We start from the raw sequence: 18,972 nt of genomic DNA, 5'->3' as shown, positions 1-18,972 counted from the left end.
GGAATACACTTCATATTCATTTATCTTTAATCATTGCATGATCTCACCATTTTCAGATTTAATTAGGGACACTCACATGTTCACCGTGCTGGTAACGCATTCCCAAACTAATAGGAAGGGTAAAGGTATGCCAGGTATCTCTGCTTTCTGTCCTCTCTTCCATATTACGATACCTGCAATGGTGACCACTGGCCATGCCGGGCGATCCATTATTCATCACTGATGCTGGCAAACCAATGACGAGCTAGTGTTTTGCGTCACTGCTCCAAATCTCCTGAGCTATACGCAGCCATTCACTTAGCATCAGCGCTACTTCAAAAGCCAAATTAAATTGAGAATTTTGATAACTAAAATACAGATTGGAGTATTTTTATTGTCTTTTCTCCACAGCAATAGCCATTTGTTTTCCTAACAATTTTTCCACAATTGTATTTTTAAATATTGTAATATGCCGGGCTGTGTCTCTCATATGTGAAAATGGTACATTTTTATGTTTTGTAATAAAAAAGATAGAGGAAGATCTACGTTTCCAATGACATCAACCAATTAGTAGAAAATTAGTAGGCAGTGCCTCCTCATAATTGGTTAAAATCACATGATGCACACTGATGATGTCATTGGAAACACTTATCTTCCTCTCATCTTTTTTTCCCACAAAACATAGAAACGTGCCATTTTCACATATGTTGATGTTGGGGTGGTTCTGCAGATCATATACAGTTCTTTAAGAACCTGCCCGAGGGGCAGATAACCTTATCTGGAGACGAATCAAGCATACACACACATACTGTGCACACATTCATTCACATGCGCACCCATACAAAAACGCAGGGACAAAAATAAGCACACTCACACTTAAACACTTATGCACACACACACACACTCCCCCGCCCCACCACACCTTAGCCTCCCTTTAGCTGGCCCCAACTCAACAGTGGTAGACATAAAAATCGATGAGGAGCGAAAAATTCTAATCTCTCTCGAATTGAAAATCGTCAAACAGGCAAAAACTTGCCAAGAAAGGAGGAGTGAAAAGGAAAAGGCAAGGGTCGAGCTGAGTCCCACCTTAAAATCATTATGAAACTCACAAGGTCTGTGACACTGCAATTGCCCTGATGAGGTTGTGATGACAGAACTGCAGCGAGGCATTACTAGGATGTAATTACTTTGTTTCTTATATAGATTTCTGATTATGCTGGATATTAGCGGGACTCTGAGCACTACCAACGGTACAGGCACAAGAGGTTGGTGGCACCTTAATTGGGGAGGACGGGCTCGTGGTAATGTCTAGAGCAGCGTGGGTGGAATGGTATCAAATAGACCAAACACATGGTTTCCATGTGTTTAATGCCATTCCATTTGCTCCGTTCCAGCCATTATTGTGAACCTTCCTCCCCTCAGCAACCTCCACTGGGTACAGGCTAATGTTGATCAAATGTCATGGTACTGTAAGTCATTAATCCAAATTCAGATAACTTTAGCCTTATTCTCTGCTTATTGGTATGGTGGTTTTAGACGTTCCACTCCATATCTAGCTAACTTACCAACTAACAAGAAGAACGAAGCGACGGTAGGTCAAGTTGAACCGGACAAACCTGGTTATTTGGTTCAATGCCCTCAAAGTACAAGCTAACTGAGGTGTAGGAGCGCTGCGTAAAACAACAGAAGTGCGCTAGCTAACTAGGGGAAACTCCTACCCCATGTTCCCCATGGTATCCCGTATGATAGTTCGAGAGTGCAATGAATGGGGAGCATTTAAATAAAAATGGCTGCTATACAACATGCTATGAGGAGAAGTTCCCAGATCGGGGATCAGATAACCCTCCATCAAACCTAACCCTAAAGTGGAACTGACAGCATTTTTTATGCGTTGTTTTTATTTCTTTTTATTAACCCGTTTCTCTTTGCTTATTTCAGCTGTTCTTGCCATAAAATTTACTTGGTCTTTTACCAAATAGAGCTATCTTCTGTATACCACCCCTACCTTGTCACAACACAACTGATTGGCTCAAATGCATTAAGAAGGAAAGAAATTCCACAAATGTACTTTTACAAGGCACACATGTTAATTGAAATGCATTCCAGGTGACTACCTCATGAAGCTGGTTGAGAAAATGCCATGAGTGTGCAAAGCTGTCATCAAGGCAAAGGGTGGCAACTTTGAAGAATCTCAAAAATAAAATCTATTTTAATTTATTTAACACTGATTTCTGAAAATATGTAAATATCACAGGAGGCTTCTTACATTTGGGTACTTCACAGTCCTATTGATCAAACAACCATGAAAAGGTAGTCACTCTCCCTCAGTTATGCACATCAACAAGATCAACAACTAATGCTAGCCAGAGCGAGATGAGCTAAAATCTAACGAGGGAACACTAGATAAACCCTCTCAAACATTTTCAGCTAGTTGGCCATCAAAAATGCACTGATAAATGATGTGGAATAGTAGCCTGCTTGTCTTTCTGAAGATTGCCTGGCAATGCATGCTTGTCCCAAGCCACGTTTTGACAACTGTCAAAACGTGGCTGCCTGCCAAATACATTTCATTGACAACTAAGAGATATGCTAACTGTGGATAAGTCGGTCAAGTTCAGCATAGCAATGAAATTCACATTTCTTGCTTGCTAACCAAATGACACCGGCATCTCTAGCTGTGGCCACTGAATAACAAAATGAGTGAAAAAGGTTGGTCACTCACCAACCCCTCCAATGACATGACATCTTTCCAGCAGCTAGCTAGCTAATGTTAGGCTCTGTGTTTTTAGCTTGCTAAATAAATTGCAAGCTACATAAATAGATGCGCTAGCCAAGGGGTGTCAAACTCAATCAGTGCACGGGCTGTGAAAAAACAGCCTATTTGATTTTTTAAAGAAAAAGTGCAACTGCAACCCAAACAGGCCATTGTTTCAATTGAAAAAATATGGCCCTTTATAATGTCCACATATCTACATAGGATGCTGTATATAGCATTTTTACATGTTAAAACAAAATAAGAGATAAATAATATTTGTCCAGCCTTTGCTTCTATGCTTGCACATGTGCATAATATGATATGACCCTAATCAATTTAATAACTCCAAATAACAACAAGCTATATGTTTTCACTGCATGAATCAGCGTTGCGGTTGAATGCACCACTGCTGTTTGGTGCACTCAAAATGTCTTGTAGTTGAGTCGCTGGCTAGGCTACTGCTACATGTTTCTTCTTTGCATGGTGTTTTGTTGCAGGTTTAGTTTTTTGGTTATTCATTTTCAAGCTTTAAAAACAGAAGCCAGACTGCAACATTTTAGTCTGTAAAATTTCCCTCCGCTGCACGCTATAAACGGGACAAATGAAAACAGCGCAACTTAAGTTGAATTCACCTATGAGAGCGAATTTCATAAAGTAGAGGACTCAACTGTTGACTCGCTTGTGTGTCCTATTCGGCCTGCGGGCCTTGTGTTTGACACATAGGCTAGCCTATTAGCCATGTTATGACTGACTTGTGGTCATTGCCCTTGCTAGTTTTATTGCATTGGGATTCCCAGCCTTAGTTACAGTCGTTCCGTTTTCGTTCAAAATATTGAGTCGTTGAAACTGAAACAGTGCATCCCGAATGGGTGGAGACAGAAAACAATGTACCAGGCCATCTGTGATTTATAACCTATTTTTTGGACTACCAAGAAATGTATTGGTGAATTATATTGATCATGCACTGAACTGCATCCATCTATTCTCCCAACAATGTCTTACTGTACGTCTTGGACGTTTCAGTCAAATATAACCACATTTTTTAAGCATAAACTAGGAATTTCATATTTTGACTAATATTATGTTTGTATGGTTGTTTCATACCTGCAAAGTAGTTAAAACACACAGTTCCACTTGAACCATTAGGGGGGAATCACAGAACTGAATTTAGATCCCCATTAGATGAATGATTCTACCAGGAGTAACCAACTTGGGTGATACATCAATGGTGTATGAAGCTAGTTGCCCCCACACAATGTAAAGCACATTGAGACCTGGGGAAAAACGCTACAAGGGTCAAATGCAATCCATTATGGTCAGTGAGAACCTGAGCAAGCCATGTCCTTGTGACAAATCATCACCACTTACACTGGAAACACATACTCGGACAAAGGGACACACAGAACGCGTGCTGCACACGCACATTCCCGTACACACCTTTACAACAAAAAACTGCAGTGTGCACAGAATCATGCACCTTGAAACATTGTGTATAGGCTACTGCATGAATACAATCCTTCTGTTCATCTTGTAATTCTAACTCTGCCAGGTTACCACAGTGCCTCTATGAATTAGCTCTTTCAAAACTGACAATAGTCAGTCAATTATTTGACCATGAACTATGGGTCAGACCATAAGGACTAGGTAGATATTCTTCTTATTGGACTCTTTATGTACAAATAAAGGCTATACCGTCTGTGTCTGGTAAATAATGCCAGAATCCCGCCAGTTGGGGAGACAATGATGCAAGCCTTGGTAAGGATGATATCACCCCGTACAAAAGCAGATTGCAGTACCTCCAGGTACCCGACTGGTCTTTTATCCAGCCAGGCTTTGAACCCTGAGCCTCTCTGAGAAACACAGGAGGCTCCAATCTCATTAGTTCTAATCCTCTAGCCTTTGATATACTATTACAACCAGCTCTGATGAATTAGGACTCAGGTCTTTAAGGCAGAATTTGACATAGCATTTAGATCTTGGGAATTAGATTTTATGATTATAATCGACCCTTTTATTTATTTATTTTTATTTAACCTTTATTTAACCAGGTAAAACCCATTGAGGTTAAAAACCTCTTTTGCAAGGGCGACCTGGCAAGAAGGCAAAACAGGGAAATAGCAGCATGTCCATAAAACATTGTAGAAAAATACAGAATACACACAAAAGACAAAGTGTCACAGGCAATACAACTACAGCAGAACATTCTATAACAACTAATGAAGTGTCTCATAAATGCGTGGAGATTTAATGAACATTGGACGTCAAGTTAAAGATACAATTGAAGATTAGAAGCAACTGCAGTTGTCACAAACAGTGTTGTCGATGAGAGTCTTAAAAACAGACAAGGACACTAACTCCCCTAACTTTAAAATCTTCTGAAGTTCCAAGATGAAGTGGCATTATGGGAAACATATTTTTCCCCCATCTCAGTTCTAGCCTTAGGAACAGACAAGGACAGCAGCAACTGTGAACGAAGACTATATTGATTGACTGATCTGGTCAGTAAGGAACAGAGATACAAAGCGAGTTGTCCCATCAATGCTTTGTACACAAAAGTGTACCAGTGTTTTAGCCTCCTGGTTGCGAGACAGGTCCATTGCACCATAGCATACAGATCACAGTGATGGGTCAGTGATCTAGCGTTGGTAATAGATCTAATAGATACACTGTGTTAAGAGTTTAAGGTACTTGCTGAGGCCTGCATATAGACAATATCACCATAATCCAGCACAGATTTTTTTAAAGTGCTTTGATCAAGATATTTTCTGACTAACATTGAAAAGCAAGATTTGTTCCTGAAATAGAAACCCAATTTTAACTTCAGTTTCTTGGTCAAGTTATCAATGTGCTGTTTAAAATTCAACTTTTCATCTAACCAAATCCCAAGATACTTATAAGAGCTGACCCTATCAATTTGCTTGTTTTGACTTCCTAAGCGAGATATACACTGGTTGGTATTATTAACAGGGACAATGGGAGAACTGTATTGAATATGTTCCTACAGTCTGAAACATATCAAAATGAAACATCTATGCAGTGGTTTATGTCTATATGTCACCTAAGGTTTTTTCCTTATATTCCTGCTACATTGCCTCAGAAGAACTCATTGCACACTCAATCACTCTTTAAAAAATGTCTGTAAAAATTAAAATAGGTGGAGAAAAACTCTCATAAAGAAGGGGTGTGAATAATTCAAGGTGGAGTGTCCCCTGTTGAGGATACTACCCAGAAAACCTCTATAGTAGAAGCTGTGAATCAACTATCCAGAGGCGGTATGGAGATATCAATACTGAATGTCAGTGTAGAGAGCCCATTCACCATTCACTTCATAAGGAATAAGACGTCAATAGAAGTCCTATGAAATGCTCATATTGAACCCTGGTAGTGGTAAGTAACGATGTTCTCTGAAGCCCTCTTCTTGAGATACTACTGGGCAATGTAAAAAGCCTAGTTCACCCAATGAAAACAATAGAGTCATGTTTTGTTTTGGTTGTTCAATTTACAGCCTATCTATTCCTTTATAAAACTTCTTTTTTTTTAGCACAACCAACAGGTAGTTGACCCACTCCAGTCAACAGTAGTCCACTCATTATGCTATCTTCTTAGGAGAAGTAATGGTATCTAACACTTTCTATGAACTGTTCACAGAGGTCTAATGTATTATGTACTAGCTATGCGTTTAAAACCCAACTGTATTAAATGCATGTTTATTTCCTTTTTGCACTTTAAAGCTCTACAGAAAACTGAATTCCAGCAATTGTCCTCTTATGAATGCTCATAGTGAGTCTTGAAATCGCTACACTCTTAGAACCAAAAATGGTTCTCCAGCTGTCCACCATATGTAGATCCATTTCCACAGAATCAAAAAGAGTTCTACCTGGAACCAAAAGGTGGTAGTTCTATTGGGACAGCCGCAGCTTTTTTTCTAAGAGTTTAACCTGGAAATCCAGACTCAATCTCTTGAAACAAACATGAAACAGAGCTGAATTCAATCTGGATGTCCAAGCTGTTAAAATCATGAAAAAGGTGCTCTGTTATTGTGTTCCTCTCTGTGTGAATGGCTCACGTGGGAGCAGCATTGAGCTGGTGTCATAATCAGACCCCGGAAAACAGGGTCATCCTTTTGAAGTCCACAACCTGTGTTTCATGTCCGGGGCCTGCCTCACTTCACAGGCAGCAAGTGGAGAAATTAAACGGCAGAACACAAAAGGAAAGTTTCTTTCTCCCCTGACAAAGTTATAGAGGTCCCACAGGCTCAGGCAGAGAGAGATGGAGGGTGGGGACAGGGGGAGGAGAGAGAGAGAGGGTGGGGACGGTGGGGAGAGAGAGAGAGAGAAGGTGGGGAGAGAGAGAGGCAGATACCGTAGCGGTTTTATCACCACCCCCTCCAACGTTTGCTTGCCTGGGAGATGAAAGCTGTGATCCCTCCCTTCAAAACGGGCGATACAGGAGTGGAGTCCATCTCTCCTCTTCTTTAGGTCTCTTCCTCTTTAATGTCTCTCTTTGTGTCTCTATTTTTTGTGTCTTTGTCTGTCTCCTTATCTATCACTCTGTTTCTCTCCGTTTCTCTTTCTCAGCCCAGTTTCTCAGCCCAGCGCAGCCCAAATTCTGACTGGATATAAAGAATGCATGATTCAGGAAAAAGTTTGACTTACAGTGCTTTCAGAATGTATTCACACCCCTTGACATTTCAACATTTTGTTGTGTTACATCCTGAATTTAAAATGTATTCAATTGAGATTGTGTGTCACTGGCCTACACACAATACTCCATAATGTCAAAGTGGAATTATGTTTTTAGAAATATTTACAAATAAAATTAAAATTAAAAGCTGAAATGTCTTGTGTCAATAGAAATCTAATTATTTTGTTATGGCAAGCCTAAATAAGTTCAGGAGAAACAATTTGCTTAACAACTCACATAATACGTTGCATGGACTTACTTACTCTGTGTGCAATAAAAGTGTTTAACATGATTTTTGAATGACTACCTCATCTCTGTACCCCACACATACAATTATCTGTAAGGTCTTTCAGTTGAGCAGTGAATTTGAAAAACAGATGAATCTACGAAGACCAAGGAGGTTTTCCAATGCCCCCCATTGAAGGGCACCTATTGGTAAAATGTTTTAATAAAAGTAAGCTGACATTGAAAATCCCATTGAGCATGGTGAAGTTATTAATTATACTTTGGATGGTGTATCAATACACCCAGTCACTACAAAGATACAGGTGTCCTTCCTAACTCAGTTGCCGGAGAGGAAGGAAACCGCTCAGGGATTTCACCATGAGGCCAATTGTTTGCAACAAGGCATTAAAGTAATACTGTAATGAAATGTGGCAAAGCAATTCACTTTTTGTCCTGAATATAAAGTGTTATGGTTGTGGCAAATCCAATACAACACATTACTGAGTACCACCATCTATATTTTCAAGCATAGTTGCGGCTGCATCATGTTAGGGGAATGCTTGCAATCGTTAAGGACTGGGGAGTTTTTCAGGGTAAAAAGCAACAGAATGGGGCTAAGCAAAGGCAAAATCCTAGAGGAAAACCTGGTTCCGCTTGCTTTCTAACAGAAACTGGGAGACAAATTCACCTCTCAGCAGGACAATAACCTAAAACACAAGGCCAAATATACACTAGAGTTGCTTACCAAGAAGATATTGAATGTTCCTGAGTGGCTGAGTTACAGTTTTGACTTAAATCTGCTTGGAGATCTATGGCAAGACATTAAAATGGCTGTCTGGCAATTATCAGCAACCAACTTGACAGAGCTTGAAGAATTTTTTAAAGAATAATGTGCAAATCTTGCACAATCCAGGTGTGAAAAGCTCTTAGAGACTTACCTAGAAAGACTCACAGCTGTAACCACTGCCAAAGTATTGACTCAGGGGTGTGAATACTTATGTAAATGAGATATTTCTGTATTTAATTTTCAATACATTTGCTAATGTCATTGTGGGGTATTGTGTGTAGATGAGTGAGATAAAAAAAAATTACATATTTAATCAATGTTGAATTCAGTCTGTAAATGTGGAATAAGTTAAGAGTACAGTTGAATACTTTCTGAACTATGTGTGGTTATCAGGGGTATGATTTGTCTCTGTCTCTCTCTTTCCTCCTTTATCTCATTTTCCCTCTCTCTCATTCTCTCTGTTTTATTTTCTCTGTTCTTCCATCCTCTATCTCCCCCTCGCTCTCTCTGTAGTATGATAGAAATACTATAAGCATCTCCAGACAAAGCCTCAACTTGTACTGCTCACCATTTGAACTGCTGTGGGGATGCAACGCCAACAAAAAGAAACACATTTGCTGGCTGTCAGCACATTGCCAACTTCAGTACAGGAAGAGCACTCATCAGGTTTCAATTATCACCTCTGTATCATCACCCCAAGGTAAATGCATTCTCCTGTAATTATTCAGATTATGCCTTGACAGTTGAGGAGAATGGAAATGGAAAAAAAGTTGTGAATTAAGTACATACTGTATGTAAATGACTGTTATAATAGTACAATTATATACTGTAGAGGATGTTGATATCACGGGACACACACACACACAAACAAACACACATGCAAACACACACACACACAAACAAACACACACACACAGGATACCTAGTCAGTTGTACAACTGAACGCATTCAACTGAAATGTGTAAGGACCGATGCTGGCAAAGAGAAGCAGGTACGGGGAGTAGAACATTAATATGGAACAGACATCAAACAGGACAGAGTCAGCGTCATAACCGGGTATGCAAAGACAAACAAACATTAATCCTGAAACAGGGAACAGAGCTTGGGAACAGACAGATATAGGGGAGGTAATGACAGAGGTGATTGATGCGTGTGGCGGGGGAGGCAGGTGTGCGTAATGATGGTGGCAGGAGTGCGTAATGCTGGAGAGCCTGGCGCCTTCTAGCGCCAAGGAGGGGGAGCGGGTGCAGGAGTGACAGAAATGTGTCTTCCGCATTTAACCCAACCCCTCTGAAAGGCATGCAACCACACTAAATTAAGGTTAAATAAAATATAACCCATGGGGAAGTGAAAGAGGCATTTGAAGTGTCCAGAGGTTCAATCACACAAGTTTACCAAAGAAGTCAGAGTAATTACCCAGCCGGTCTACCACAAGGGGCAAATCACTGATCATTCAACAGCAGGGAGATGATAAACCAGATCCAAGTGGACGGACAGACGTCCAATCCAGATGTCCAATGTTCATTAAATCTCCACGCATTTATGGGACACTTCATTAGTTGTTATAAAATGTTCTGCTGTAGTTGTATTGCCTGTTACTGCCCACGTAATCCCCATTATCCTGATCATTAGTCAGGATTATTATACGATCGTTCAAAAAATCCTTAGTAAGGCTTGACACCGAACACAAGCATCAGTCTAAATCTGTTTGATTTATGTGTTACGGTATGTGTGTAAAGTTTGGAAATCTATAGATTCCCCACCGCACATTTATTGTAGCTGTCCAGTGTGTGTGCACATGTGGTGTGCGTGTGTGTGTGTGTGTGTGTGTGTATGTGTATGTGTCATGTCCTATGAGTTTAATTTACCATCATGCAACAAATTCCTCCAACACCTCTAATCATTGTACACACTTTACAGTGAAACATGGTATGTGTTACGAAAACATTAACGTCCTCCACCTTAAAGGATGAGCATGAAAGTGCTTTTTAGTCTAGGATTAGGCTTTACCTGTGTCTGGGAAACCGCCCCTCAACCTACACTCTTAGAAAAAAAGTTGCTATCTAGAACCTTAAAGGGTTCTTCGGCTGTCCCAATAGGAGAAGAACCCTTTTCGGTTTCAGGTAGAACCCTTTTGGTTATAGGTTCCATGTGAAACCCGTTCTACAGAGGGATCTACATGGAACCCAAAAAGGATCTACCTGGAACCCAAAAGCGATCTATCTGGAACCCAAAAGGGTTCCTCTCTGGAGACAGCCGAAGAACCCTTTTGGAACCCTTTTAACATAAACAGCGTATAAACATTTTGATAAAGATTGTACAACATCCATGAGAAGGTGGTGGTAAATAAAACTGTGTGGCAATATGATACGCGATCTGTTGCATGACAAACACTTGGTACAAATAGCGTAAGTGCCAAGCAGAAAATGGTGTGGTTTGAAAGCAGTAGCACTTATCTGCAGTGCCAAAATGTCACCCCAAAAACGTCAAACTAATACATTTCCACCCAGTACATTTTGCCTTATTATAGGTCATAATTAGTTGTGGTTGAAATGTAATTTCTCTAGTCTGGAACAGTGTGCATGTGACAAACTTTGCGGAAGTGTAACTGTGAGTGGGAATCCCCAAATGCACAACAACCACAGTCAGCATCACGGTTCTTTCATGTTAACGAGAAAAGATTCTCTCTTTCTCACGCTATTCTTCACTTTCACTCACTAATTACTATTTCTTTCTCATTTCTTTGTCATTAGTTTCTTTCTCTCACTCCATCTCTCACTATGTCTCTATATCTTGCTCACACACACAACTTTGCCAAGAGAACAATAGGGCATTGTGCATCATCCTGTAGGAGAATGAATGGATGAGAAGCTTTGGCGTAACTACGACCCCCCCCCCCCCCCCCCCCCCCCCCCCCCCCGATAAAGAACTGGCCAATGACACTGCCTCTTCTTCTGCAGTCCCCCCAGTCCAGCCCGCTGTCACACTACAAGACCCACGTCCTCTCTCTCTGCAGGCTCGGCTCCCCCAAATAAGCATTCACCACCTTGCCTTCCTGTCTCGGCATATATCATCGACTTCAGACTCATCATCGTTCTTTCACATCAAGCGGGAGCGCTGTGCGAGAAGGATAGAGGGACGGGAAGGAGGAGGGAGGAATGGAGGGAGGGGAGAGAGAAATAGGCAATGCACTTAACAATCTGTGTCCATGTTCCCACAGAGCAATTAATGTGGTGCAGAAAGACGGCCCACTCCTTTCTCCACAGGAACAAAACCAGGATAGAGCAACGCTGCATAAGTCACTGCCTGCTGCATGTGCTGGCTGGTGGGGTTGGAAGAAAGAAAGAAAGAAAGAAAGAAAGAAAGAAAGAAAGAAAGAAAGAAAGAAAGAAAGAAAGAAAGAAAGAAAGAAAGAAAGAAAGAAAGAAAGAAAGAGAGAGGTGTATTGTGATGGAAAGTGTGGAGTTAAGTGAGTGAAAAAGGTAAATGGTTGTAAATCCCAGAGCCCATGTGTGCCTGTGAGCAAGGGTTGTGAGGGAGAGCTTTGTCCAGATATGGGATATACATTTTAAAATAAATTATAAATATAGTTTATTTATTTTTTGTCCTATCATGATGGAACGGTCCCCAGCCCTATACCCTAGACACCCATCTGAGAGACCCACACACTAAGGAGAAGAACCTTTGTTTTATGGACCTCCTGTACTGTAAGTAGCCTATACATAGCCAAAACAGAAAGATGAATGTGGTCAGAGACCTACTAGAGCAGCACCGCCCCCTCAAGATTCTGGCAGGGTTGGTCCTACAAAGCCAAAGCCCCCTGATTGGTGAGCATAATATACATGGAAAGGAAATTCTCAAAGCTGCTAATGTGAACCTTGACGACCTTGTACCTAGCCGGTGGGGATTCAATCAGATTGTGGATCCCACCCAGGTAGTGGCAGTGCTGGCAACACTACCTACAGTAACCCATGGGGAGGGCGTCACACTCAGACAATCAGAGAGAGGGAAAATTATTGTGGCCCCGGTGGCACAAAATAATCAAAGATCTGACTGTACAGAGATGCTTGGTAAAATGGTCAGAACCAGGGACCAGCGTGTGTGTGTTTCAAGGGAAGGGGGTGTTCTGATCTCCTTCACCTAGGACTTGACAATGGTTCATTTTGCATGTCTTCTCAAACAGCGGCAAATGTAGATGCATTCGCACATTAAGTCCTTTCTTGAGTTGGGCTCGGGGATGGAACAACTGTTGAACATCTGAGCTTGTGGTTGTTTGTGGGGGAAAGAGGTCGACTGTGTATGAGTATGCGTATTTGTATGTATCCCACATCTGTTGCTATGGGGTAATGATTTTAGGGACAATATAGGATGAATCATAATAATTGTTTGCTAAAATAAATATTGCTTGACAAAAATGTAATTTTTGTAATGGCAATCTTGTTTATAGGTAACAATCCTTCGCATGAACTGCCTACATGATTACGCATATTATTGGTTAATTGTGGAAACTAAGATATGCAAGAGTTTTCTATATGTATATTTTAATAACTATATACGTATAATGCAAATTAAGGTGAGGGCGATGGAAATGCTTTTGGTGGTTGATCTGCTTCTGTTCTGTGGGTGGCACTGTGTGCTCTTTTCGAAGGAGGGGTACCCCATAGAAAAGAAAATAGAAAAGAAAAGAACGAAAGAAAGAAAGAAAGAAAGAGAGGAGAGAGCATGCCTGGTATGGAGAGAGAAACTGGGGGAATGGGAAAAAGAGAGAAGGAAAGAGGAGAGAGAGAGAGGGGAAATGAGAGAAAAGGAGGAAGACAATGAGAGAGAGAGAAAGAACGATAATAAGAGAGAGAGGGAGAGAGAGAGAGAAGAAGAAGATATAGAGGCTAGCCAATAGGCCTAGAGCATGACATGGCTAGAGAGATAGAGAGGGAATGAGAAAAATGCTAAGGATATATACCTTTTTTTTAACATATGAGTTATTTAACAGACACTCTTATCCAGAGAGACTTACAGGAGCAATTAGGGTTAAGTGCCTTGCTCAAGGGCACAGACAGATTTTTCACCTCATCAGCTCAGGGATTCAAACCCCTAACCTTTCAGTTACTAGCCCTACACTCTTAACCACTAGGCTACCTGCCACCCTTAGATCACTAGGCAAACTGAGATGGAAAGGGCAAGAGTGAGACAGGGAGAATTGAGGAGCGAGAGAGAATAACCGAGAMAGATAGATTAGGACAGAGTGCTTTTTCTGAAGGCATTTTTTAAAATGTCCTTGGTAGCCGTTTGATGAGTTTCATTCACTAGCTAGGCTTCGCGGAAAAGCCTGGGAGAAATATCACCAGTCACCAAAAAGAGCACAACACCACTTTCCCTCGCCGGTGATATTTTACCAGCACTGACCTTCTGGAGTCACAGAGCGGATTGTTAATCACAGAGAGAAATATTCACAAACCGTTGGGTCTTTTGTCTACGGTCTCATTGCTTAACTATTCGAATTTCACTGGCTTGGTCTCTGGGTTGGTTGCTAGGAGTTGGAATGTGTTCTGAAACCAGCTCTGCCCTATTAGTGAAGATACTAGAAGTCAGGATATAAAGTGCCTAAGAGTTTCTGAGAAAACATTGGTGTCATGGACATGGAATTTACAACTTTGGCTAAGCTTTTTAAGGGCCAGTGTCTCAGACCAGAATACTGTAACAGAAAGCATTTAAGCAGTAGTAGACTTAATCCGGGTCCAGGAAAAAATTCCAACAAAGGTCATGGATGTATGTTTTATTGAACCTTTATTTAACCAGGTAGGCCAGTTGAGAACAAGTTCTCATTTACAACTGCGACCTGGCCAAGATAAAGCAAAGCAGTGCGACAAAAACAACAACACAGAGTTAGACATGGAATAAACAAACGTACAGTCAATAACACAATAGAAAAGTTTAGAGATTAGAGAGGTAAGGCAGCAAATAGGCCATAGTGGCGAAATAATTACAATTTAGCAATTAAACACTGGAGTGATAGAGGTGCAGAAGATGAATGTGCAAGTAGAGAAACTGGGTGCAAAGGAGCAAAAAAATAAATAGATAACAATATGGGGATGAGGTAGTTGGGTGGGCTATTTACGGATGTGCTATGTAAAGGTGCAATGATCTGTAAGCTGCTCTGACAGCTGATGCTTAAAGTTAGTGAGGGATACATGCGTCTCCAGCTTCAGTGATTTTTGCAATTCGTTCCAGTCATTGGCAGCAGAGAACTGGACGGAAAGGTGGCCAAAGGAAGAATTGGCTTTAGGGGATGATCAGTGAAATATACCCGCTGGAGCGCGTGCTACAGGTGGGTGCTGCTATGGTGACCAGTGAGCTGAGATAAGGCGGGGCTTTACCTAGCAAAGCCTTATAGATGAACTGGAACCAGCGGGTTTGGCGACGAATATGAAGCGAGGGCCAGCCAACGAGAGCATACAGGTCGCAGTGTTGGGTAGTATATGGGCTTTGGTGACAAAACAGATGGTACTGTGATAAACTTCATCCAATTTGCTGAGTAAAGAGTTGGATGCTATTTTGTAAATGACAGCGCCGAAGTCAAGGATCGGTAGGATAGTCAGTTTTACGAGGGTATGTTTGGCAGAAAGAGTGAAGGATGCTTTGTTGCGAAATAGGAATCCGAATCTAGATTTTATTTTGGATTGGAGATGCTTAATGTGAGTCTGGAAGGAGAGTTTACAGTCTAACCAGACACATAGGTATTTGTAGTTGTCCACGTATTCTAAGTCAGAACCGTCCAGAGTAGTGATGTTAGATGGGCGGCAGGTGCGGGCAGCGATCGGTTGAAGAGCATGCATTTAGTTTTACTTGCATTTAAGAGCAGTTGGAGGCCACGGAAGGAGAGTTGTATGGGATCGAAGCTTGTCTGGAGGTTAGTTAACACAGTGTCCAAAGAAGGGCCAGAAGTATACAGAATGGTGTCGTCTGCGTAGAGTTGGATCAGAGAATCACCAGCAGCAAGAGCAACATCATTGATGTATACAGAGAAAAGAGTCTGCCCGAGAATTGAGCCCTGTGGCACAGCCATAGAGACTGCCAGAGGTCTGGACAACAGGCCCTCCGATTTGACACACTGAACTCTTCTGAGAAGTAGTTGGTGAACCAGGCGAGGCAATCATTTGAGAAACCAAGGCTGTTGAGTCTGTCGATAAGAAGGCGGTGATTGACACAGTCGAAAGCTTTGGCCAGGTCGATGAATATGCCTGCACAGTAATGTCTTTTATCGATGGCAGTTATGATATCGTTAGGACCTTGAGCGTGGCTGAGGTGCACCCATGACCGGCTCGGAAACCAGACTGCATAGCGGAGAAGGTATGGTTGGATTCGAAATGGTCGATGATCTGTTTGTTAACTTGGCTTTCAAAGACCTTAGAAAGGCAGGGTAGGATAGATATAGGTCTGTAACAGTTTGGGTCTAGAGTCCCCCTTTGAAGAGGGGGATGACCGCGGCATTATTATGAGCCGTCCTCCCCTCACCAGCCTCCTGTGGTACACTGTATGCCCTGAAATACACTTAAAGTAGAAGTTGCCCTTTACCACAAATCTAGGATGCCCCCTGTCCTGCTGATGCAGGGTCAGATACTTTTCATCCCCCTAATGGTTAAGGTAAGGATAAGGGATAGGGTAAGATGATTCTAGATCAGTGGACAAGGGCAACTTCTGCGTCAAGTGTATCACTTTTTATGAAATAATAACATGACATTCAAGCAGCATGGAAGACTTCCAAGGCATTTCCATGTCATGTAAAGGGGACTAGTACAACTGCTCAATGGGATCAATATGTAAAGGTAGCTCAAGAAGTTTCTCTCCTCTCCAGCAGCTCAGGTTATGACTCTTTTTCTTTCTTTGGCCATTCAGACCAAAGAAGTGCGGATGGTTGTGGATAAAGATGCCTTATGAAGAACTGTAGCTATAAATACACACTTCCTTTCAGACACAGACAGGCTGCTTAGATGTACCTCTCTGCCACATTGTAATGCTGTAGTATTGTACATTTTGTATTGTACATTTGTAATAATAGATTCATAATGTTATAATATCTTGTAGGGTGTATTGTTTTATGATGTAGGCTGTTGTTTTGATGTAATTGTTTTATTCCTGTTTGGACCCCTGGAAGAGTAGCTGCCAGCTAGTGGAGATCTTAATAAATATTAAATAATCTCAAAGTGAGGAAAGAGTATGAGTGCATTCTGGGTAGGTTGACACTCATAGAAGTCAAACCAGTTATGCCAATCAACCACAGCCTCAAATCAACAGCTAGTATTGTGCAGCATGTCAGTGAAGCACCATGAGCCCATAGCATTGGGTTCTTTGAAGGATGTTTAGGATGGGGAAACAGGAAAGTGGTCTCTCTACCTGCGTAGGGGACAGGGGCATCCTTATCCAGGGCCACCAAGGGAGGGTCCAGCAGAACGGTGTCCATGTTCTCTGTGATCACCCCATGGTACGACGTCTCGATCCACGGCTTGTGCTTGTTCACTGTGGAGAAGAAAGAGGATGAGGAGGGGGGGGTATGAGAAGGAGAGAGGGAGAGAGATGAGAGAGCGAGAGAGAGAGAGAGAGAGAGAGAGAGAGAGAGAGAGAGAGAGAGAGAAATAATTTGTTAGTCGATTTTCTCTTCCACAGTTCCCAACTTTGTGAGGTTTACATGGCCATAAAAAATAAGCTAAGCAGTACTATCAATAACCATGCTAATATGCATAGACTGTTCTATTTCTCTCTCTAACATCCTGAGGCATATGATATCGCTGTCCCAACCAGTATCCCTGTGAAACAAACTCATTTATCAAATTTTGGGTCCCGGTGACGTTGCTTTTGTTTGCCTCACAGGTACAAAAGCCCTTGATCAATGCACACAGACTAAAGTACAACCTAAATTGCCCACAGGCAAAGCTCACGTAGTATGACTTTTTCATTTTAGTTTGCAAATATGTGACTCGTTTCAGGAAACTTGGCGTATGTCGCGCGTCACTATTTCACAGGAGAGCCATTTGAATGTAAACTTTTTTTTAAATCAAAATGCATTTTGGGGCAGAAATGCCTTCTGGAACATGTGAACTTTCATGTGACTTAATAACAAACATGTATGCCATTTGTAAATACGAATAAAATTGTTAAATTATGTGCCTAGTTGGTTAAGCCACAGAAAAAGACAGAAACCTTCTTGTAGCCATGATTGGCTGAGATAATGAGTTGGCTGGACATGCTGAGAGACTGAGTTTTGAAATCAGTGGAATTAGATTATGATAGCTAAGGAGATGAAGAAAACACCTGTCTCCGGATTACATCTTCAAACTAAGGGCAACCATGGCATCCGTGATAGATAGAGAGAAGTGTTCATCCATGTATACGGGTAAGAAAAGTTGTTTTCATTTCAAGTTAAAGTGTACTGTTAGCTAGCTAGCTAACGTTAGCTGGTTGGCACGCTAGCTAACGTTACGTGTATGATCTGTGTAGTAATATTATTACTATCTCAGAGCCATTTGCTTGCTAGTTATAGCCTAATGTTAGCTAGCTAACATTGAACTTGGTTAGTTATCTACCTGCAGATTCATGCATGGTAGTAACGTCATGAGTTGGGATAATGGTTAATTATTTAGCTAGCTAGCTACATGTCTTAACAAAAGCCTCCACTATGCAAGTAACCATTTCAATAGAATGTTCATGATGTCGATGCGACAACTGTTGATAGACATAGCTGGTAAATTCGCTCTGGCTGTCTACTCCGATTTCAGTGCACTCTCGTCTCCGTAATTAAATTGTTGCCAGCAGCAGAGTTGCAGTCACCAAAGCTCTGGATAACATAAAAGAGCCTAACCCGCTCTGCTAGGACGAGTAAAATGGTCAGAGTGAGTTGTTCAACCATTTCGTGTCTGGCAGTAGCTAGCAAGCTAGCCAATGTTAGCCAGTTAGCTTGGGTGCTTGACTGCTGTTGTTAGGAAAGAAAGCTCGGATTAACCCTACTCCTCGGCCAGAGCATCCAGTGTGCACTCTGAACGTGAAACGCTCTGAATTGATGTATGGACAATCTGACAACGCTCTGAGTTTACGGGCGGGGCTATAGCTTAAGAGGGTGTGAACGATGCCGAATGGGTGTAGACAAAGAAGAGCTCTCCAGTGGGTGAACCAAAACATTCAAAGACCATTTTCTCAAAAGTGAGGTTACAAGTTTATCAACTTTCAAAGCACAATTACTTTCCCATTGTTCCTCAACTGTAGTGTATGATATACCATTTTCTAGCTCTGAGTCTCTACTTTTATCCAATGTAAAAAACACAATTTAAAATTCTGCTAAGTAAGACCGGATCGAGCCCGTTGGTCACATATAGTGGCGTGCGAAAGTATTCACCCCCCTTGGCATTTTTCCTATTTTGTTGCCTTACAACCTGGAATTAAAATGGATTTTGGGGGGGGTTGTATAATTTGATTTACACAACATGCCTACCACTTTGAAGATGCAAAATATTTTTTATTGTGAAACAAACAAGAAATAAGACAAAAAACAGAA

General features: G+C 41.4%; 1 protein-coding gene across 2 annotated transcripts in view; it reads right to left on the bottom strand.

Moving 5' to 3' along the window:
- The window catches only part of clstn2a (calsyntenin 2a), a 273,040-nt gene that overhangs the window by 134,740 nt on the left and 119,328 nt on the right, over window positions 1-18,972 (bottom strand). For both annotated transcript variants that reach the window (XM_024010315.2, XM_024010316.2), the window contains exon 2: window positions 16,821-16,943. In XM_024010315.2, coding sequence (XP_023866083.1) covers window positions 16,821-16,943 — 123 coding nt within the window. The remainder of the gene's footprint in view (window positions 1-16,820; window positions 16,944-18,972) is intronic.

Source organism: Salvelinus sp. IW2-2015, linkage group LG19 (assembly GCF_002910315.2).
Source record: "Salvelinus sp. IW2-2015 linkage group LG19, ASM291031v2, whole genome shotgun sequence".
In the NCBI taxonomy this organism is placed as follows: Eukaryota; Metazoa; Chordata; class Actinopteri; order Salmoniformes; family Salmonidae; genus Salvelinus; species Salvelinus sp. IW2-2015.
The sequence above is the reverse complement of the archived record's forward strand: the minus strand, read 5'-3'. Positions and strand labels throughout refer to the sequence as shown.